We start from the raw sequence: 23630 nt of genomic DNA on the forward strand, positions 1-23630 counted from the left end.
GAGGGGGATGGAGGGCGAGGGGGATGAGGGGCGAGGGGGATGGAGGGCGAGGGGTGAGGGGGATGAGGGGCATGAGGGGTGAGGGGGATGAGGGGTGAGGGGGATGAGGGGTGAGGGGCATGAGGGGTGAGGGGCATGAGGGGTGAGGGGCATGAGGGGTGAGGGGCATGAGGGGCATGAGGGGTGAGGGGGATGGAGGATGGAGTGTGAGGGGGATGGATGGAGGGTGCGGGGGGTGGATGGAGGGTGCGGGGGGTGGATGGAGGGTGAGGGGGATGGATGGAGGGCGAGGGGGATGGATGGAGGGCGAGGGGGATGGATGGAGGGCGAGGGGGATGGATGGAGGGCGAGGGGGATGGAGGGCGAGGGGGATGGAGGGCGAGGGGGATAGAGGGCGAGGGGGATAGAGGGCGAGGGGGATGAGGGGTGAGGGGGATGGATGGAGGGTGAGGGGGATGGATGGAGGGTGAGGGGGATGGATGGAGGGTGAGGGGGATGGAGGGGGATGGGGGGTGAGGGGGATGGATGGATGGAGGGTGGGTGAGGGGGATGGATGGAGGGTGAGGGGGATGGATGGAGGGTGAGGGGGATGGATGGAGGGTGAGGGGGATGGAGGGGGATGGGGGGTGAGGGGCGAGGGGGATGGAGGGCGAGGGGTGAGGGGGATGAGGGGCATGAGGGGTGAGGGGGATGAGGGGTGAGGGGGATGAGGGGTGAGGGGCATGAGGGGTGAGGGGCATGAGGGGTGAGGGGCATGAGGGGTGAGGGGTGAGGGGCATGAGGGGTGAGGGGCATGAGGGGCATGAGGGGTGAGGGGGATGGAGGATGGAGTGTGAGGGGGATGGATGGAGGGTGCGGGGGGTGGATGGAGGGTGCGGGGGGTGGATGGAGGGTGAGGGGGATGGATGGAGGGCGAGGGGGATGGATGGAGGGCGAGGGGGATGGATGGAGGGCGAGGGGGATGGATGGAGGGCGAGGGGGATGGAGGGCGAGGGGGATGGAGGGCGAGGGGGATAGAGGGCGAGGGGGATAGAGGGCGAGGGGGATGAGGGGTGAGGGGGATGGATGGAGGGTGAGGGGGATGGATGGAGGGTGAGGGGGATGGATGGAGGGTGAGGGGGATGGAGGGGGATGGGGGGTGAGGGGGATGGATGGATGGAGGGTGGGTGAGGGGGATGGATGGAGGGTGAGGGGGATGGATGGAGGGTGAGGGGGATGGATGGAGGGTGAGGGGGATGGAGGGGGATGGGGGGTGAGGGGGATGGATGGATGGAGGGTGGGTGAGGGGGATGGATGGAGGGTGAGGGGGATGGATGGAGGGCGAGGGGGATGGATGGAGGGCGAGGGGGATGGAGGGCGAGGGGGATGGAGGGCGAGGGAGATGAGGGGCGAGGGGGATGGATGGAGGGCGAGGGGGATGGATGGAGAGTGAGGGGGATGGAGGGCGAGGGGGATGGAGGGCGAGGGGGATGGAGGGCGAGGGGGATGAGGGGCGAGGGGGATGAGGGGCGAGGGGGATGAGGGGGATGGAGGGTGAGGGGGGTGAGAGAGTGAGGGGGGTGAGAGAGTGAGGGGGTGAGAGGGTGAGGGGATGGAGGGTGAGAGGGTGAGGCGGTGAGGGCGATGAGAGGGTGAGGGGGATGGAGGGTGAGGGGGATGGAGGGTGAGGGGGATGAGGGGGATGAGGCGTGAGCACTGGAGCAGAAACACTGATATCTAAACTCACATCTATGTATGTGTGAGTGATTCTAGGAAACTGCATCAGTTGAACTTTCAATAAAGATCACTGACAATAAGAGAAGGAAGAAAACTGTGTGTGACCCTCCCCTCCACGACCCTCCCCTCCACGACCCTCCCCTCCACGACCCTCGCTCCAAAATGAAACACGTCTGTCTGGGGGAAATGAGTATATTTCTGGATATAAGAGGTGAAGCTGCTCACTTCTATTAAAATGGCGTCTTTTGCATGTATTCATTTCACAGCTTTGAAATGATGTACTGAAAAAACAAGAAGAGAGACAGACAGACAGACCAGACAGACAGACAGAGACAGACAGACAGACAGACAGACAGACAGACAGACAGACAGACAGACAGACAGACAGACAGACAGACAGACAGACAGACAGACAGACAGACAGACAAAAGGTTGCCTCCAGGTCATAACAACATCTATTCTGAGTCACATGGTGGTAGAGCAGAGACAGAAGGCCAGGGTCAAAGTAAAGGTTATTGGTGTGTGTACTTGTGTGAATTGGAAATCGGAGAGTGGGGAAACTGCCAGAGAGCCATTTTGCTGGCGTCCCTCGAGCAATTTGGAATAAGTGCCTTGCTCAAGGGCACAAGAACAGATTTTTCACCTTGTCGGCTCCGGGTTCGTGTGTGTGTGGACGTCCATTCCCTTACCTGACCATGTAGTCGTTGCGGATCAGCAGCAGGTGCTGCATCAGAGACAATAAGTGTGTTTCAGCCTTGGAGTCTTTGACGGTGTTCATCACGACCTGGAACACCTCCATCACGTCAGTAGGACCACACGTTAAGGACAACAACCGCATGAGGGGTCAGAGGGGTCAATGGAACACAGACATAATTCAGCCTCAACTTCCCCTCGTGCAACAACTTTTATCATCTTATTTCTGGTATGTCATTCAATGAGAGGAGGGGCCACAGAGCAGGGGCCACAGAGGAGGATATATGTACAGTTATCAATGTACATGAAGTAATATACACATGTAAAAGATTAAGAGCTCAAAGCTGTTTAACAGTTTGATACAATACGTTTTTGATCAAATGATAGTTCATTCTTTATTAGTTTATAACTGTGATCAAATGTGGAGCCACCTAGTGGTGAAACTTAGGAATGAACGTTAGAGGACAGTGACTTCCTGTGTAACAGGGGGCCAACCTCAGGCACCCTATTCCTTATATAGGGCACTAAAGGCCCTGATAAACAGCAGGACATTACAGGGAACAGAGTGCTATTTGATACAGCCATACTATAAACTCCTCACTGAGACACCTGAACAAGCTGCCCCATATAGAGGGACTATTTCAGCCTCTCTGAAGCGGAAGGATATTCCATCTCAACGCGCACGTCGTTGAGGCGGGCCTGGAGTTCTTCAGAATCATCCTCAGCCTGGTCGTCAAAAACACTGAGCTGCACCCTCAGCTCCTCATTCTCTATGGTCCGAATCTCCTACAGGAGAGACGGAGGGCCAATAAAAATCACCACGCTTCTGAACATCGAGGTAAACGTGAGTTTCGAATGGTTCAGAATAAGTTTGAGAGTTAGTGTGTGTGTGTGTGTCTCACCGTCAGCAGGTCTCGCAGGCCCAGTCTCAGCAGTTCTGAGCGGATGTGGATCCTGTAGTCCAGCTCTTCTCCTCGACTGATGAGAGCGTTGATGAGTTGCATACAGCCATTCTTCAGGCCGATGTTGGGTTTGTTCATACCAGAGAGGAGTGGCTGAAACCTCTCAATGTCCTGCTTCTCTGCCTCCTCAGTGATGGCCTCAAGAACACGCTCATGACTACAGGGAGTTACACACATTAATACAGAGAAACTCTCTCACACACACACACACACACACACACACACACACACACACACACACACACACACACACGTACGTACGTACATGTTGTCAGGGTGTTCCAGGATGCAGATGGCTGAGAGCAGTTTGACCACATCCACCATCATGTGAGGGACTCTGGGGTTGATGGCTCGGACCAGCAGAGGGATGCCCTCAGCAGACGTCAACATGGCCTTCAGACCATACTTGTTGTTCATGAAGGCTTTGAGACAGCGCACAATCTCGTGTTGACACTTCACGCCCATATTCCTATACGACAGGAAGACAGGAGAGATGAAGGTGTGTTACTGCATGGGCAAGGGTTTACATTCGAAACAGGGGACTAGCAAATCCACTGCAGAAGGCAACGGGTTCAAGGGGCATGAGGGTGTTGATCTCTTACGGGTACTCATCCTTCTCCTCCTGGATCCTCCTCATGATGTTGAGCAGCAGAACCAGGCCCTCGTCTCCAAAGTTCTGCACCCAGCTGACAGGGTTGTTGTTGAGGGAGACCCGGAGAGACTCCAGACAGCCCAGGAGCTGTGTGTCTCTGGGCTCCATCCTTAGTTCCTGGATGTACATCACAGCTGACCTGGAACACTCCTTCTGGCTCTGACCCTATCACACCCGTGGTATTAGTACACTGAGCATACATAGAGGACAAGTTACCGCTGTACAACTCTACTGCTATACGGGTGTTATCCCAGTAACACAACTTTTGTTACTCACAGCTTTCGATGTGTGGAGGTACTGAGAAACCATCTCTCGTTTGATGGAGATGTCTTTCGCCCGCAGAGGCCGCTGCTTCTCGTCATTCAAGTTCATATCCACCTGGGGTTTGTGGGTCGTAGAGTGAGCATCCAAAAACAGACTACAATTCAAACACACTCAGTACACACTCATACACATCCTTATCCATTCTCTCTCTCACCAGTCTCTACAAAGTCAGTATCTCTGTGTTTAACCCTCTCTCTCACCAGCCTCTACAAAGTCAGTATCTCTGTGTTTAACCCTCTCTCTCACCAGCCTCTACAAAGTCAGTATCTCTGTGTTTAACCCTCTCTCACCAGGCTCTACAAAGTCAGTATCTCTGTGTTTAACCCTCTCTCTCACCAGCCTCTACAAGGTCAGTATCTCTGTGTTTAACCCTCTCTCTCACCAGCCTCTACAAAGTCAGTATCTCTGTGTTTAACCCTCTCTCACCAGCCTCTACAAAGTCAGTATCTCTGTGTTTAACCCTCTCTCTCACCAGCCTCTACAAAGTCAGTATCTCTGTGTTTAACCCTCTCTCACCAGCCTCTACAAAGTCAGTATCTCTGTGTTTAACCCTCTCTCACCAGCCTCTACAAAGTCAGTATCTCTGTGTTTAACCCTCTCTCACCAGCCTCTACAAAGTCAGTATCTCTGTGTTTAACCCTCTCTCACCAGCCTCTACAAAGTCAGTATCTCTGTGTTTAACCCTCTCTCACCAGCCTCTACAAAGTCAGTATCTCTGTGTTTAACCCTCTACAAAGTCAGTATCTCTGTGTTTAACCCTCTCTCACCAGCCTCTACAAAGTCAGTATCTCTGTGTTTAACCCTCTACAAAGTCAGTATCTCTGTGTTTAACCCTCTCTCACCAGCCTCTACAAAGTCAGTATCTCTGTGTTTAACGCTCTCACTGACCAGCCTCTAAAAGGTTAGTATCTCTGTGTTTAACCCTCTCTCTCACCAGCCTCTACAAAGTCAGTATCTCTGTGTTTAACCCTCTCTCACCAGCCTCTACAAAGTCAGTATCTCTGTGTTTAACCCTCTCTCACCAGCCTCTACAAAGTCAGTATCTCTGTGTTTAACCCTCTACAAAGTCAGTATCTCTGTGTTTAACCCTCTCTCACCAGCCTCTACAAAGTCAGTATCTCTGTGTTTAACCCTCTACAAAGTCAGTATCTCTGTGTTTAACCCTCTCTCACCAGCCTCTACAAAGTCAGTATCTCTGTGTTTAACCCTCTCTCTCACCAGTCTCTACAAAGTCAGTATCTCTGTGTTTAACCCTCTCTCTCACCAGTCTCTACAAAGTCAGTATCTCTGTGTTTAACCCTCTCTCACCAGCCTCTACAAAGTCAGTATCTCTGTGTTTAACCCTCTTTCTCACCAGCCTCTACAAGGTCAGTATCTCTGTTTAACCCTCTCTCACCAGCCTCTACAAAGTCAGTATCTCTGTGTTTAACCCTCTCTCACCAGCCTCTACAAAGTCAGTATCTCTGTGTTTAACCCTCTCTCTCACCAGCCTCTACAAAGTCAGTATCTCTGTGTTTAACCCTCTCTCTCCAGCCTCTACAAAGTCAGTATCTCTGTGTTTAACCCTCTCTCACCAGCCTCTACAAAGTCAGTATCTCTGTGTTTAACCCTCTACAAAGTCAGTATCTCTGTGTTTAACCCTCTCTCTCACCAGACTCTACAAAGTCAGTATCTCTGTGTTTAACCCTCTCTCACCAGCCTCTACAAAGTCAGTATCTCTGTGTTTAACCCTCTCTCACCAGCCTCTACAAAGTCAGTATCTCTGTGTTTAACCCTCTCTCTCACCAGCCTCTACAAAGTCAGTATCTCTGTGTTTAACCCTCTCTCACCAGCCTCTACAAAGTCAGTATCTCTGTGTTTAACCCTCTCTCACCAGCCTCTACAAAGTCAGTATCTCTGTGTTTAACCCTCTCTCACCAGCCTCTACAAAGTCAGTATCTCTGTGTTTAACCCTCTCTCACCAGCCTCTACAAAGTCAGTATCTCTGTGTTTAACCCTCTACAAAGTCAGTATCTCTGTGTTTAACCCTCTCTCACCAGCCTCTACAAAGTCAGTATCTCTGTGTTTAACCCTCTACAAAGTTAGTATCTCTGTGTTTAACCCTCTCTCTCACCAGCCTCTACAAAGTCAGTATCTCTGTGTTTAACCCTCTCTCACCAGCCTCTACAAAGTCAGTATCTCTGTGTTTAACCCTCTACAAAGTCAGTATCTCTGTGTTTAACCCTCTACAAAGTCAGTATCTCTGTGTTTAACCCTCTACAAAGTCAGTATCTCTGTGTTTAACCCTCTACAAAGTCAGTATCTCTGTGTTTAACCCTCTACAAAGTCAGTATCTCTGTGTTTAACCCTCTACAAAGTCAGTATCTCTGTGTTTAACCCTCTACAAAGTCAGTATCTCTGTGTTTAACCCTCTCTCACCAGCATCTGTTCGAAGAGTTCCAGAACGTATTCGTCAGGATGGTCGTGCAGCACGGTCTCCTGGGCAGGCACCTCGTAGTGGGCAGGCGCATGAGGCTTCTCCTTGTCCTTCTTCATCCTCATGCTGGTGAAACGCTCCAACTGCAGGGGGTCAAATGCCAGGGGTCAGAGGTCACGCAGGGTCATATTGGGGTTATTCCAGATCAATCCGACCCCTTGGATTGGAAAGGTCAGTGCAAGGTCAGAGTTGATTTGGGATTGGGCATCAGACTCCAGTGGGCGTTCAGACATCATGGACGACTGAATATCACTCTGAAACACCTTGGCTGGAGCTGAGATCCATTCATGTGTGGATCCTCCTTCATCTCATTCTAGTGTACAGAGTAGAACACTACTTATTGTAGAGTATAACACTACTTATTGTACAGAGTATAACACTACTTATTGTACAGAGTATAACACTACTTATTGTAGAGTATAACACTACTTATTGTAGAGTATAACACTACTTATTGCCTGTATAGCTGCTGACAGTGTCAAGATAACAGCGCAGGGACACCAGAGCACTTGTTAGTAGCTGCACAATGGATGACAACCCATTAAGGTTAGGGACATGCTCTTTTCACAGACAAAGGTAGCTGGCAAGCTATTTGCAACAGAGCTAATTATACCCAATTACAAAATAATATTTTAGTAACCCCTCCCCCCAGACCCAACCTTAATTTAACTAGGCAGGTCAGTTAAAAGAACAAATTCTTATTTACAATGATGGCCTACCCCGGAAAACGCTGGGTCAATTGTGCGCCACCCTATGGGACTCCCAAAAACCCGCCTGGATTGGAACCAGGGACTGTAGTGACGCCTCCTGCACTGAGATGCAGTGCCTTAGACAGACCACTGAGGGGAGCCAGGGAGGCAGACAGGTAGGTAACACATGCTGTCCAACATGTGTTGAACCAACCAGGGTGATTAGCACACAGACAGCTACACGGCTGTGTTATTATGGGATGTTAGTGTTGGAGGGGCAGGGGGTTAGAGGTGGGCTACAGGGTAGGGTGAGGTGAGATGCAACCAAGACAGTCAGATCACTGAGATAATGAAGGATCGCACACAACCTACCTCATCCTCACAACCTACCTCATCCTCACAACCTACCTCATCCTCACAACCTACCTCATCCACACAACCTACCTCATCCACACAACCTACCTCATCCACACAACCTACCTCATCCACACAACCTACCTCATCCACACAACCTACCTCATCCACACAACCTACCTCATCCACACAACCTACCTCATCCACACAACCTACCTCATCCACACAACCTACCTCATCGGGAAACAGCCGTTTGATATTCTGTACAGAGGGGAGGGGGGAGGATGGGAGAATGAGGGAAAGACAGATAGGAGGAGAAAGAAATGGGGAGATCAAACAGGAGAAAAGAGAGGGACAATGAGGTAGACGGGGAGATAGAAGGGAAGAAAACAGGAGGGAGTGGGAGAGATGAAAGGATAAATTAGGATCAGGCAGGATCATCTCTACAGAGGTCATTATTAAGCATTGATCACAGGAGCACAGAGGGGAATGTAGGCTACAGATAGATCATGATCACTCTACAAGATCACTTCAGTAAACACTGACTGTTACACATCACGCTGGATCAATATAGAACATGGATATCTAGATTAGCTCACTAGATGCTCTGGTATCAAGTTATGGATCATCTGAAACTTTCTAACAGGCTGGGATTGATATTGTAAGATTCCAGATTTTTAGACAGGTTTAAGGCAGAATCACAATACATTTTCACTTGCACATTTTTGGCACAAGGTGTCAGGCTACCCCAATTAATGTCCTGGTGATGGCAGCATCTCACGTATTACCACTGTCCAACACCAGGGGGTGCTGAAGATTACAGAAAAGAGAAAGCTTTTGGGAAAGTTGCTCACTTCGAGCACAGTTGAAAAATATATGTTAAATAGAAATCAAAACTGGATCGTCTTCAGAAATAAATGAGAGGGGTTGAGGGTAGCTGAAGAATGGGACAATTTTATTTTTTTAAATGACACTTGTAAAATATACTGTATACAGAGACTTGTCCCGAAGCCACTCCTGCGTTGTCTTAGCTGTGTGCTTAGGATCTTTGTCCTGTTGGTAGGTGAACCTTCGCCCCAGTCTGAGGTCCTGAGCAGGTTTTCATCAAGGGTCTCTCTCTCTACTTTGCGCCATTCATCTTTCCCTCGATCCTGACTAGTCTCCCAGTCCCTGAAGAAGATCCCCACAGCATGATGCTGCCACCACCATTGGGATGGTGCCAGGTTTCCTCCAGACGTGACACTTGGCATTCAGGCAAAAGAGTTCAATATTGGTTTCATCAGAGCAGAGAATCTTGTTTCTCATGGTCTGGGAGTCTTTAGGTGCCTTTTGACAAACTCCAAGCGGGCTGTCATGTGCCTTTTACTGAGGAGTGGCTTCTGTCTGGCCACTACCATATCAGGTTCTTGGTCACCTCCCTGACCAAGGCCTTTCTCCCCCGATTGCTCAGTTAGCCCGGGCGACCAGCTCTAGGAAGAGTCTTAGTGGTTCCAAACTTCTTCCATTTAAGAATGACGAAGGCCACTATGTTATTGGGGCCCTTCAATGTTACAGAAATGTTTCAGTGCGTGTGGTGTGTGTTTATATAAAAGTTTGGACACACCTACTCATTCAAGGGTTTTTCTTTATTTTTACATTGTAGAATAAAAGTGAAGACATCAAAACTATGAAGTAACACATATGGAATCATGTAGTAACCAAAAAAGTGGTAAAAAGATAAAAATATATTTAATATATTTGAGATTCTTCAAAGTAACCACTCTTTGCCTTGGTGACAGCTTTGCACACTCTAAACCAGCTTCATGAGGTAGTCACCTGGAATGCATTTCAATTCACAGGTGTGCTTTGATAAAAGTTAAATTTGTGGAATTTCTTTCCTTCTTAATGTGTTTGAGCCAATCAGTTGTGTTGTGACAAGGTAGGGTTGGTATACAGAAGATAGCCCTATTTGGTAAAATACCAAGTCCATATTATGTCCAGAACAGCTCAAATAAGCAAAGAGAAATGACAGTCCATCGTTACTTTAAGAAATGAAGGTCTGTCAATACAGAACATTTCAAGAACTTTGAAAGTTTCTTCAAGTGCAGTCGCAAAAACCATCAAACGCTATGATGAAACTGTCTCTCATGAGGACCGCCACAGGAAAGGAAGACCCAGAGTTACCTCTGCTGCAGAGGATAAGTTCATTAGAGTTACCAGCCTCAGAAATTGCAGCCCAAATAAATGCTTCACAGAGTTCAAGTAACAGACACATCTCAACATCTACTGTTCAGAGGAGACTGCGTGAATCAGGCATTGGTGAAATTGCTGCAAAGAAACCACTATTAAAGGACCACCAATAAGAAGCGACTTGATTGGGCCAAGAAACACGAGCAATGAACATTAGACTGGTGGAAATCTGTCCTTTGTTCTGATGAGTCCAAATTAGAGATTTTTGGTTCCAACCACTGTGTCTTTGTGAGACGAAGAGTAGGTGGAAGGATGATCTCTGCATGTGTGGTTCCCACCGTGAAGCATGGAGGAGGTGTGATGGTGTGGGGTTACTTTGCTGGTATTTAGAATTCAAGGCACACTTAACCAGCATGGCTACCACAGCATTCTGCAGCGTTACGCCATCCTATCTGGTTTGTGCTTAGTGGGACTATCATTTGTTTTTCAACAGGACAATGACACAACACACCTCCAGGCTGTGTAAGGGCTATTTGACCAAGAAGGAGAGTGATGGAGTGCTGCATCACATGACCTGGTCTCCACAATCACCCGACAACTCAATTGAGATGGTTTGAGATGAGTTGGACCGCAGAGTGAAGGAAAAACAGCCAACAAGTGCTCAGTGTATGTGGGAACTCCTCCAAGACCGTTGGAAAAGGATTCCAGGTGAAGCTGTTTTAGAGAATGCCAAGAGCGTGCAAAGCTGTCATCAAGGCAAAGGTAGGCTACTTTTAAGAATCTCACATATAAAATATATTTTGATTTGTTTAACACATTTTTGGTTAATACATGATTCCATGTGCTATTTCATAGTGTTGATGTCTTCACTATTATTCTACAATGTAGAAAATAGTAACAATAAAGAAAAACCCTTGAATGAGTAGGTGTGTCCAATGTTTTGACTGGTACTGTGTGTATATATAAAAATAAATCTCTCTCATATATACACACACACACACACACACACACACACACACACACACACACACACACACACACACACACACACACACACACACATACATACATACATACGAGATTGAAATGATGCATGTAATTACATTGATGGTAGTCATAATCTATCATAATCTACCCCCCCCCCCCCCCCCCCCCCCAAAAAAAAGACAAAAGAAAAGTTGCTCACTTCCTACGGATGCATTTGTCAAGACATCAGCACCTATATGGTAGGCCTAATACTCCGTTGGAATAGGCCACAAATGAGATGCACGATCTCTAACTGTACTTCCAAACATTCTATCAAACATATCTTTATTATCCCAGAGACCAATTATTTTAGTCCTGGTTCACAGCAAAAGTCCAAGTACAGTAACATACATCCCACATATGCCCCAGCATCTGGAGCCAATTAGCAACCAGCCAGAGACTGGGGGTCAGTGGTCACAGAACACACACACAGAACACACACCATCACAACCCTCCTCCATGGTTTTATAGTCATCCTTCTGGAGAAGACACTTACAGAGGAACACACACACACACACACACACACACACACACACACACACACACACACACACCATCACAACCTTCCTCCACGGTTTTATAGTCATCCTTCTGGAGAAGACACTTAGAGGAACACACAGAACACACACACACACATCTTTCACTCGTCCAAGCACTCTTGCTCTCACTTTAGTTTCTTTCACAGGTTTCAGTGATCAGCTCTCTCTTAACAGAAAAAGGTTACATTAGCCTACCCATTCTCTCTCTCTCTCAATGGTATGCAGACAAGGTCGGACGGACACACACACGGGACTGGTGTGAGCTGTTGTGAATATTTTATGGATTCCACACACATTCAATTTGAGAGAACTGCTCATTAGTCAATAGTCAGATAAAAACAGTTAGCCTAAATCCCAACATGGAGTGTGTCCTTACCGCACACCATCTCAACATCTTCCCAGTCTCTCCCTCTCTCCTGAGCCACCCAGCTGATTGGACCTGGGCCAGAGTGACAGGGGAGTCTTTTGTTGATGACTTTCTCTCTCACATTGAGATTGGCTGGGACGGCTGAGGCCAAAGACTATAACCCTCAACATAGAACTAAATGGCTGTCTGCAGCTAGACTGAATAGGAATGACCCTGTGTTGTGTGTCTGTAACCTTGTGTTTCTACGGTATTGGGCTGACATTAGCTGGTGCCCTCTGTCTCCATGTCTGCGATTTCTTACAGGGTTCATACACATCTTGACAGATGGAATTGTATGACTTTTCCATGACTTAACTTTTAAATGTAGCTACATGTAATCTATGTAATCCTCTAAAGGAATTATTTATCATGACGACCGTAAACAATAATTAATAATGCTGCATACTCCAAGAAAAGGTTCAAATCTCACCTTTCTTCTAAAAATAGTCAAATTGCTGAGGTGTAGTCCCTTTTGAGGAAACAAGCTCAAGTACACAGTACAAATATGATATGAAAATTAATGCTTTATGACATAGTTCCTATTCAACAAAACTGGACGAATAACGCTTGAAATGACATATGCTTTCCAGGTAGAGAATAATCTAATTATAAAGCCACTAACTACAACATTTCACCTTCCTTATAACTGTAAAATACATTTGAGTATGTTTAGAGTTGGAGAAAATAAGCAGATTGTCTAAAAGTGTAAACATCTGCCCCTACCGTTGTGAAAGTCACACAGAGCTCTGGCTCGGCTCCTCATCTAATTACACCAGAACCAAACCGGACGTCCACCATCATGCACACATTGATATTGTCCCCACATCAAACACAACACGCAGGTTGAAATATCAAAACAAACTCAACCAATTATATTCATTTGGGGACAGGTCGAAAAGCATTAAACATTTATGGCAATTTAGCTAGCTAGCTTGCTGTTGCTAGCTAATTTGTCCTGGGATATAAACATTGGGTGGTTATTTTACCTGAAATGCACAAGGTCCTCTACTCCGACAATTAATCCACAAATAAAACGGTCAACTGAATTGTTTCTAGTCATCTCTCCTCCTCCAGGCTTCTTCTTTGGACTTTATATGGCGGTTGGCAACCAACTTTAAGGTACATTAACACCACCGACTGAATTGTGGACCTCAGTTCATCTTTCAATCACCCACGTGGGTTTATGCTTCTACAATCATTGAGGAGATGGGAGAGGCAGGACTTGCATCGCGTTCGGCGTCACAAATAAAAGCAAATTCCATTTTAGAGCTTGGCGACGCAGACGCTCGTTGGCGCGCGCCAGCAGTGTGGGTGCAATGCCTGAATAACATGTATGTATACATTTACTTTGCAATGCTCGCGCACGCAACACGTCCAGTTTGGGTAGCGTGTTAGGAACTAGCCTTTCATCTCATATTAATCACAGAAAATGTTTTGGTTAAAAAAATATGTATATTAAATCAATGAATTATTTTAGATGAATGGCTATAAATCAATTTCTGAATGTGTTATATTGATTAAACCAATCTGTCCTGCTGCACTACGATGTAAGGATTGCTGGTATGTGCTTGTCATTGGCTGTAACGTAGGGTTCAGCCAGGAGTTGGACAGTCAAAGAGCAAATTAAAAATGTTAAGAGAGACATCCCAGCTTCTTCAAGTGGTTTCAGATTTCACATCCTACATCACACAGGCTCAAAAAATATACTTCTGTGTCCATGGGAACCAGTGTGATCGCTCAATGCAAGCCATTTTAATCTACGGTGTCCACAGATTGATAAAAGTGAAAATGTCAGTCAGAACCAGTACCAGAACCAAGCAGGTCCCCTAAACAGGGATTTACATTGAAGATGTTTTAACATTTCCATGACTCATACTGGGCGGCGTCTCTATGTACATATAAAAAAGTATGCGGAATGTGATACAGTGGGTGGATGCTCTCTGATCCCATGTACAATGTCCTGTCCCTGAGCAAGCCACTTAACCCCCCACAAATTACAATATCTGTATAACACTAAATGGTCAACCCTCAGTCTGGAGAGCTACTGGCTGTGCAGGATTTTGATCCAGCCCTGCTCAAACACATCAGAGCCAGTTCATCAAGGTCCGGTTGAGCAGCTCATTTCTAAAATGTGGTTTGTTTGAGGGGGACAGGAATAAAAGCCTGCACACACATTAGCTCTCCTGGAAGATGGCCGACCACCCTTGATGTAAAACATTGCAACCAAATAATTTATGCCTTTTTAAATAATTTGCTCATTCAATGTATCAAAGATTAAATGGCTATGGTAGGTTACAAATTGTTTTATTCATCTGAAGCAAGGCCACATAATTTCTTTAGGAAATGTACCTTTTCAGGTTTACCGTAAATTCCGGACTATAAGCCGCAACTTTTTTCCCAGCTTTGAACCTCGCGGCTTAAACAATGACGCGGCTAATATATGGATTTCTCCCGCTTTCAAATTTCTGGGTCCTGACAGCGTGGAGCATTGTCAAAAAATCCACTATCATCAATGGGTTTCGAAAGGCTGGACTGCTGCATGTTGAAGAGGGCTCAGCGGGGGATTTGCCTCCGGATGAAAGTGGCGAGAACGACAATGAAAACGATCCAATATCGGATGAAGCAATTCTGAGGCTATTCAACTCCGACACCGAAGGAGATGACTTCAGTGGTTTCAGTGCACAGGAGGAGGAAGATAGTGACCAATGACTTTCTTGGTAGGCTACTGTTTACTGCTAATTTTGTATTTTTTGTTACAAGCCGTGTTTCGTTAAAGCCTATTTATTTTAGTTACAAGCCGTGTTTCGTTAACCTGTTATGGCTAGGGGGCAGTATTTTCAAGGCTGGATAAAAAACGTACCCGATTTAATCTGATTATTACTCCTGCCCAGAAACTAGAATATGCATATAATTATTAGCTTTGGATAGAAAACACTCCAAAGTTTCTAAAACTGTTTGAATGGTGTCTGTGAGTATAACAGAACTCATTTGGCAGGCCAAAACCTGAGAAGATTCTGTACAGGAAGTACCCTGTCTGACCATTTCTTGGCCTTCTTTGTCATCTCTATCCATTACAAAGGATCTCTGCTGTTACGTGACACTTCCTACGGCTCCAATGGGCTCTCAGAGCCCGGGAAAAAGCTGAATGACGTAATTCAAAGCCCTGGCTGAAACACATTACCACGTTTGTCAAGTGGCCGATCAGGGGACAGTGGGCTTAGGCGCGTGCACTGGCCGCCCCCGTCTTTCTGTTTTTCCCTCTATTTACCGAAACGCAGATTCCCGGTCGGAATATTATCGCTTTTTTACGAGAAAAATGGCATAAAAATTTATTTTAAACAGCGGTTGACATGCTTCAAAGTACGGTAATGAAATATTTAGAAATCTTTTGTCACGAAATGCGCCATGCGCACGACCCTTATTTACCATTCGGATAGTGTCTAGAACGCACGAACAAAACGCCGCTATTCGGATATAACGATGGATTATTTTGGACCAAACCAACATTTGTTATTGAAGTAGCAGTCCTGGGAGTGCATTCTGACGAAGAACATCAAAGGTAATCAAACTTTTCTAATATTAAATCTGATTTTGGTCAGGGCTAAACTTGGTCGGTGTCTAAATGGCTAGCCGTGATGGCTGGGCTATCTACTGAGAATATTGTAAAATGTGCTTTCACCAAAAAGCTATTTTAAAATCGGACATATCGAGTGCATAGAGGAGTTCTGTATCTATAATTCTTAAAATAATTGTTATGTTTTTTTGTGAACGTTTATCGTGAGTAATTTAGTAAATTCACCGGAGGTTTGCGGGGGTATGCTAGTTCTGAACGTCACATGCTAATGTAAAAAAGCTGGTTTTTGATATAAATATGAACTTGATTGAACAAAACATGCATGCATTGTATAACATAATGTCCTAGGGTTGTCATCTGATGAAGATCATCAAAGGTTAGTGCTGCATTTAGCTGTGGTTTTGTTTTTTGTGACATTATATGCTAGCTTGAAAAATGGGTAGTCTGATTATTTCTGGCTGGGTACTCTGCTGACATAAGCTAATGTTTTGCTTTCGCTGTAAAGCCTTTTTGAAATCGGACAGTGTGGTTAGATTAACGAGAGTCTTGTCTTTAAAATGCTGTAAAATAGTCATATGTTTGAAAAATTGAAGTTTTCGGATTTTAGAGGAATTTGTATTTCGCGCCACGCCCATCATTGGATATTGGAGCAGGTGTTCCGCTAGCGGAACGTCTAGATGTAAGAGGTTAAAGCCTGTGTAAAGTTCATTTGTTTCAATGTACCGGTAGGCACCTGCGGCTTATTTATGTTCAAAATAAAAATAAAAAAAATGTAATTCAGTGGGTGCGGCTTATATTCAGGTGCGCTCAATAGTCCGGAAATTACGGTAGTCATACTTATCTTGGAAGTGTTTACTTTGCAGGCTGACTAGCATCTATGGAGTTGCAATGTCCATACATTGGATGCCCAAATCAACTGAAAGTATCTACAAAACAAGTTGAAGTCACTTAATCAAAAAGAAAGGCTACATCTAATAATCTTTTCCTAAAATTGATGTTCTCTATTCACTAATTATTATTTTGATTCATATGATTCGATTCAATACCATGGAACCAACTACCAACTAATTCAATGGCAAAATGAATCATTAACATCAAAAATAATAGTTTAAATGAATCATATGAAACGTTTAAAAAAAGTTGACTAGAGAGTTAACTAGCTAGGTGACAAGATACTGTACGTTTTGAACTGGCTACCTAGTTAGTCAGCTCTCTATTATATTTTATAGGCAAGGCCTACCAGCTGTTGCAATGTCCGACTATCTCAGACACGCTCAAGTCTCATTCCGATCCTGGCGGATATTTTTATTTGATTGATAAATTGTTTAAAATCTGTGCCTAAATAAATGACAACAGAAATAATTAAATTGATTTCCATTACTTTTCCAAAACTTCTCCAGGCCTGAAAAACACAATTTTAAAATCCCATGACCTTTCCAGGATTTCCATGACCGTACAAACCCTGTTCTTATCGGGACCTTGTGGCTTACACATTTCAAAGGAATGGAGTGGGAGTCGCCCAGCCTCCCTCAAAACACACACACCACTACATTGCCATGTTTTAAGATGCCACAGTCCCGTTATCAAATCTCTACATGTTATCACAAGAGAACACTGTATGTTGGCATCACCGCAAAACACAGTCAAACACACTCGTGTGAACTGTGAACACATACAGACACGTACACAAACCGACTGCACATTGTTGTAGATAGCATCTATGTTATCACACAGGGAGGAGCAGCATTGGCTCAAAAGGGTAAATAGTAAGCAGGGATTACATTGAAATATGTCCCCTACAGCCAGTGTCCTAGCCTAGTGTCCTAGCCTAGTGTCCTAGCCTAGTGGTCGCCAAGCTTAAAGAGGTGACATCACACGGGCATGAAAGATGCTCTGATGTAGGCCTAGATCAGCGATTCCCAACCAGGGGTACCAGGACTACCCACAGGGGTACCAGGACAACCCACAGGGGTACTAGGACAACCCACAGGGGTACTAGGACTACCCACAGGGGTACTAGGACAACCCACAGGGGTACTAGGACAACCCACAGGGGTACTAGGACTACCCACAGGGGTACTAGGACTACCCACAGGGGTACTAGGACAACCCACAGGGCTACTAGGACAACCCACAGGGCTACCTCAAGAAGAACCATGAGACCAGGTTTCTTCCTAGGTTCCTAGGTTTCTTCCTAGGTTTTGGCCTTTCTAGGGAGTTTTTCCTAGCCACCGTGCTTCTACACCTGCATTGCTTGCTGTTTGGGGTTTTAGGTTGGGTTTCTGTACAGCACTTTGAGATATCAGCTGATGTAAGAAGGGCTATATAAATACATTTGATTTGATTTGATTTGACCAGAGGCTTACTGGTTAAAAGTCACACCGAAGGTAGTTCAGGGGTACTCCGTGCAGAGCAGAATGTACTGTGGTGGTACAGTAACCAAAAAAGGTTGGTAACCACTGGCCTAGAGGTGTCAAAAATACACCGTGTCTCCCAAATGGCACCAGATTCCCCATCTAGTGCACTATGGGCCCTAGTCAAGAGTAGTGCACTAGAAAGAGAATAGGGTGCCATTGGGGAAGCAGCAGAGCTGGTAATGAGACAGCTTGTCCTACTATAGTACACATTGACCTCTAGTCATGTTCTGATACAGTCGCTGAGGATGTTTACAAGCACAATAATAATTGGATATTAAACTGATTATTGCAGTAGGACAAGTATGGAAATAGTCACATTTACATGACACAGACAGATGTTTAACCAAGTTGGCTCAGGGATTTGAACCAGAGACCTTTTGGTTAACCACTAGGCTACTTGTCGCCCCTTACTCTGCTTATCTTAGTCGGCGTAAGGTCAAAAAAAGAAGTAAGCATACGCCGATTAAAACAACTGGTTTTCTGAGCAATCTTTCAAATGATTAGGACATGTAAACAGCTTAAATTGGCAGTCCAGTGGGTTATTTGTGCATGTGCCAGCATTGGTAAAAAACTGAAGTCAGTTCAGAAATAGTTTTCGCATTCAAGCTCTATAAATGTCTGAACTCAGAATGAAATAGGTTTCCCCAAAATAACATGGTCACTGTGGTAGAGCGTTTATTATGATTGGTGATTTAAATCCCATCAGGAAGCTCGATTTCAGATGTGTCCATGGAAACAGGATTATTAGGAAAATCGTTGTTCTTGCAAAGCATGTAAACGTTTTAAACCATTATATTAATCTGACTATCCACAGTCATCGTATTATTGTGTGCATGTAACCATGCTCAGTGTGTTGACCAGGCTAATTGGTCTTCGCCTCTTGCAGTGAACACTGATCTGATCGGCCTCTACTCTATAGGGCAGTTTCCGCTTACACTGACATGACACACACGCACAAAAGCATACGCACAACTATTCTTAATTAAAGCAGCTGATGCCAAATTGGTGCCATTTAACCCACAAGGCCGGAAACATCAGTCACAGAAAAAGGAACTCAGACAGGAAACAGTGTGTGTGTTTTTGTATATATCTGAGCGCGAGAGAGAGGAAATGTCCAAAAGTTAAAATATCTATTACCCCACCATACAGACAGACAGACAGCCAGACGTAGCCTTCACCCTGGCAGGCAGCCACTCAACCTAACTCTGAGTAAAGAGAAAGAGATGAGAAGAACTGGACAACAGGCTGCGTTCCTCAGGAGACCACACACACACACACACACACACACACACACACACACACACACACACACACACACACACACACACACACACACACACACACACACACACACACACACACACACACACACACACACACACACACACACACAAAATCTGTAATGATCAGTCTAAAAATCACAGGCACTCAACGAGTTCCCAAAGGACCATGGGTAAACAAAGGCAGAAAGAATCACAGAACTAGGTGCTTGTGGTTCCTCTGAAACTTAGTGAACAAACAGAAGACCGTGTTTAAGAACATTATGGAGTCAGTAAGCCTCTCCAAGCGCTGTCACTAGTAACACACAGCTCCACTCACCATATCAGCCAGAACCACAAGACAACTGTGTGTGTGTGTGTGTGTTAGAGAGCTGTGATAAATAGAGCTAGAGGGAGAGTGAGAGCGAGAGCGGGAGAGCGAGAGCGAGCGGGAGAGCGAGAGCGAGAGTGAGAGCAGGAGAGCGAGAGCGAGAGTGAGAGCGGGAGAGCGAGCGGGAGAGGGAGCGAGAGAGAGCTAGAGCGAGAGAGAGCTAGAGCGAGAGAGAGCTAGAGCGAGAGAGAGCTAGAGCGAGAGAGAGCGAGAGAGAGCTAGAGAGAGCTAGAGCGAGCGAGAGGGAGAGAGAGAGCTAGAGCGAGCGAGAGGGAGAGAGAGAGCTAGAGCGAGCGAGAGGGAGAGAGAGAGCTAGAGCGAGCGAGAGGGAGAGAGAGAGCTAGAGCGAGCGAGAGGGAGAGAGAGAGCTAGAGCGAGCGAGAGGGAGAGAGAGCTAGAGCGAGCGAGAGGGAGAGAGAGCTAGAGCGAGCGAGAGGGAGAGAGAGAGCTAGAGCGAGCGAGAGATAGAGAGAGAGCTAGAGCGAGAGAGAGGGAGAGAGGGAGCGAGAGAGCGAGAGGGAGCGAGAGAGAGGGAGCGAGAGAGAGAGCTAGAGCGAGAGAGCGCGAGAGAGAGCTAGAGCGAGAGAGCTAGAGCGAGAGAGCGCTAGAGCGAGAGAGAGCGAGAGAGAGCGAGAGCGAGAGAGAGCTAGAGCGAGAGAGAGCTAGAGCGAGCGAGAGGGAGAGAGAGAGCTAGAGCGAGCGAGAGAGAGCTAGAGCGAGCGAGAGGGAGAGAGAGAGCTAGAGCGAGCGAGAGATAGAGAGAGAGCTAGAGCGAGAGAGAGGGAGAGAGGGAGCGAGAGAGCGAGAGGGAGCGAGAGAGAGGGAGCGAGAGAGAGAGCTAGAGCGAGAGAGCGCGAGAGAGAGCTAGAGCGAGAGAGCTAGAGCGAGAGAGCGCTAGAGCGAGAGAGAGCGAGAGAGAGCGAGAGCGAGAGAGAGCTAGAGCGAGAGAGAGCTAGAGCGAGCGAGAGGGAGAGAGAGAGCTAGAGCGAGCGAGAGAGAGCTAGAGCGAGCAAGAGGGAGAGAGAGAGCTAAAGCGAGCGAGGGAGCGAGAGAGCGAGAGGGAGGGAGCGAGAGAGCGAGAGGGAGGGAGCGAGAGAGCGAGAGGGAGGGAGCGAGAGAGCGAGAGGGAGCGAGAGAGAGGGAGCGAGAGAGCGAGAGGGAGCGAGAGAGCGAGAGGGAGCGAGAGAGCGAGAGGGAGCGAGAGAGCGAGAGGGAGCGAGAGAGAGGGAGCAAGAGAGAGGGAGCGAGAGAGAGGGAGCTAGAGCGAGAGAGAGCTAGAGCGAGAGAGAGCGAGAGAGAGCGAGAGAGCTAGAGCGAGAGAGCTAGAGCGAGAGAGCTAGAGCGAGAGAGCTAGAGCGAGAGCGAGAGAGAGCGAGAGAGCTAGAGCGAGAGAGCTAGAGCGAGAGAGCTAGAGCGAGAGAGAGCGAGAGCGAGAGAGAGCGAGAGAGAGCTAGAGCGAGAGAGAGCGAGCTAGAGCGAGAGAGAGCTAGAGCGAGAGGGAGAGAGAGAGCTAGAGCGAGCGAGAGGGAGAGAGAGAGCTAGAGCGAGCGAGAGGGAGAGAGAGAGCTAGCGCGAGCAAGAGGGAGAGAGAGAGCTAGAGCGAGCAAGAGGGAGAGAGAGAGCTAGAGCGAGCAAGAGGGAGAGAGAGAGCTAGAGCGAGCGAGGGAGCGAGAGAGCGAGAGGGAGGGAGCGAGAGAGCGAGAGGGAGCGAGAGAGAGGGAGCAAGAGAGAGGGAGCGAGAGAGAGAGAGCTAGAGAGAGAGCTAGAGAGAGAGAGCTAGAGCGAGAGAGAGCTAGAGCGAGAGAGAGCGAGAGAGCTAGAGCGAGAGAGCTAGAGCGAGAGAGAGCGAGAGAGCTAGAGCTAGAGCGAGCGAGAGGGAGAGAGAGAGCTAGAGCGAGCGAGAGGGAGAGAGAGAGCTAGAGCGAGCGAGAGGGAGAGAGAAAGCTAGAGCGAGCGAGGGAGCGAGAGGGAGGGAGCGAGAGAGCGAGAGGGAGCGAGAGAGAGGAAGCGAGAGAGAGGGAGCGAGAGAGAGGGAGCGAGAGAGAGTTAGAGCGAGAGAGAGTTAGAGCGAGAGAGAGCTAGAGCGAGAGAGAGCGAGAGAGCTAGAGCGAGAGAGAGCGAGAGAGCTAGAGCGAGAGAGAGCTAGAGCGAGCGAGAGCGAGAGGGAGAGAGAGAGCTAGAGCGAGAGAGAGGGAGAGAGGGAGCGAGAGAGAGGGAGCGAGAGAGAAAGCTAGAGCGAGCGAGAGAGAAAGCTAGAGCGAGCGAGCGAGAAAGCTAGAGCGAGCGAGCGAGAAAGCTAGAGCGAGCGAGCGAGAAAGCTAGAGCGAGCGAGAAAGCTAGAGCGAGCGAGAGGGAAAGCTAGAGCGAGCGAGAGGGAGAGAAAAAGCTAGAGCGAGCGAGAGGGAGAGAGAGAGCTAGAGCGAGCGAGAGGGAGAGAGAGAGCTAGAGCGAGCGAGAGGGAGAGAGAGAGCTAGAGCGAGCGAGAGGGAGAGAGAGAGCTAGAGCGAGCGAGAGGGAGAGAGCTAGAGCGAGCGAGAGGGAGAGAGAGAGCTAGAGCGAGCGAGAGGGAGAGAGAGAGCTAGAGCGAGCGAGAGGGAGAGAGAGAGCTAGAGCGAGCGAGAGGGAGAGAGAAAGCTAGAGCGAGCGAGGGAGCGAGAGGGAGGGAGCGAGAGAGCGAGAGGGAGCGAGAGAGAGGAAGCGAGAGAGAGGGAGCGAGAGAGAGGGAGCGAGAGAGAGTTAGAGCGAGAGAGAGTTAGAGCGAGAGAGAGCGAGAGAGCTAGAGCGAGAGAGAGCGAGAGAGCTAGAGCGAGAGAGAGCGAGAGAGCTAGAGCGAGAGAGAGCTAGAGCGAGCGAGAGCGAGAGGGAGAGAGAGAGCTAGAGCGAGAGAGAGGGAGAGAGGGAGCGAGAGAGAGGGAGCGAGAGAGAAAGCTAGAGCGAGAGAGAGAGAAAGCTAGAGCGAGCGAGCGAGAAAGCTAGAGCGAGCGAGCGAGAAAGCTAGAGCGAGCGAGCGAGAAAGCTAGAGCGAGCGAGAAAGCTAGAGCGAGCGAGAGGGAAAGCTAGAGCGAGCGAGAGGGAGAGAAAAAGCTAGAGCGAGCGAGAGGGAGAGAGAGAGCTAGAGCGAGCGAGAGGGAGAGAGAGAGCTAGAGCGAGCGAGAGGGAGAGAGAGAGCTAGAGCGAGCGAGAGGGAGAGAGAGAGCTAGAGCGAGCGAGAGGGAGAGAGAGAGCTAGAGCGAGCGAGAGGGAGAGAGCTAGAGCGAGCGAGAGGGAGAGAGAGAGCTAGAGCGAGCGAGAGGGAGAGAGAGAGCTAGAGCGAGCGAGAGGGAGAGAGAGAGCTAGAGCGAGCGAGAGGGAGAGAGAGAGCTAGAGCGAGCGAGAGGGAGAGAGAGAGCTAGAGCGAGCGAGAGAGCTAGAGCGAGAGAGAGGGAGCGAGAGCGAGAGCGAGAGAGAGCGAGAGCTAGAGCGAGAGAGAGCGAGAGCTAGAGAGAGCGAGAGAGAGAGCGAGAGAGAGCGAGAGAGAGCTAGAGCGAGAGAGAGCGAGCTAGAGCGAGAGAGGGAGAGAGAGAGCTAGAGGGAGCGAGAGGGAGAGAGAGAGAGCTAGAGCGAGCGAGAGGGAGGGAGAGAGAGAGCGCTAGAGCGAGCGAGAGGGAGAGAGAGAGCGCTAGAGCGAGCGAGAGGGAGAGAGAGAGCGCTAGAGCGAGCGAGAGGGAGAGAGAGCGCTAGAGCGAGCGAGAGGGAGAGAGAGAGCTAGAGCGAGCGAGAGCGGGGGAGAGAGAGCTAGAGCGAGCGAGAGGGGGAGAGAGCTAGAGCGAGCGAGAGAGAGAGAGCTAGAGCGAGCGAGAGAGAAGGAGAGCTAGAGCGAGCGAGAGAGGAGAGCTAGAGCGAGCGAGAGAGAGGGAGAGCTAGAGTGAGCTAGAGCGAGCGAGAGAGGGAGAGAGAGACCTAGAGCGAGCGAGAGGGAGAGAGAGACCTAGAGCGAGCGAGAG

The 23630-nt window shown here is 48.2% G+C and overlaps 1 protein-coding gene across 4 annotated transcripts in view; it reads right to left on the reverse strand.

The window, feature by feature from the left end:
- LOC106611857 (protein diaphanous homolog 1) overlaps positions 1–23630 on the reverse strand; it is a 63234-nt gene that overhangs the window by 7073 nt on the left and 32531 nt on the right. For 3 of the 4 annotated variants that reach the window (XM_082955951.1, XM_082955949.1, XM_082955952.1), the window contains 8 exons: positions 8101–8127; positions 6766–6906; positions 4300–4401; positions 3974–4188; positions 3637–3840; positions 3312–3528; positions 3077–3195; positions 2406–2522 (listed from right to left, as the gene is read on the reverse strand). In XM_082955951.1, the coding sequence (XP_082812077.1) occupies positions 2406–2522; positions 3077–3195; positions 3312–3528; positions 3637–3840; positions 3974–4188; positions 4300–4401; positions 6766–6888 (1097 nt within the window). In that variant the 5' untranslated portion in view covers positions 6889–6906; positions 8101–8127. The remainder of the gene's footprint in view (positions 1–2405; positions 2523–3076; positions 3196–3311; positions 3529–3636; positions 3841–3973; positions 4189–4299; positions 4402–6765; positions 6907–8100; positions 8128–23630) is intronic. The other variant, XM_082955950.1, reaches the window with a different exon arrangement.

This window comes from Salmo salar, chromosome 09 (genome assembly GCF_965601325.2).
Source record: "Salmo salar chromosome 09, fSalSal1, whole genome shotgun sequence".
NCBI lineage: Eukaryota > Metazoa > Chordata > Actinopteri > Salmoniformes > Salmonidae > Salmo > Salmo salar.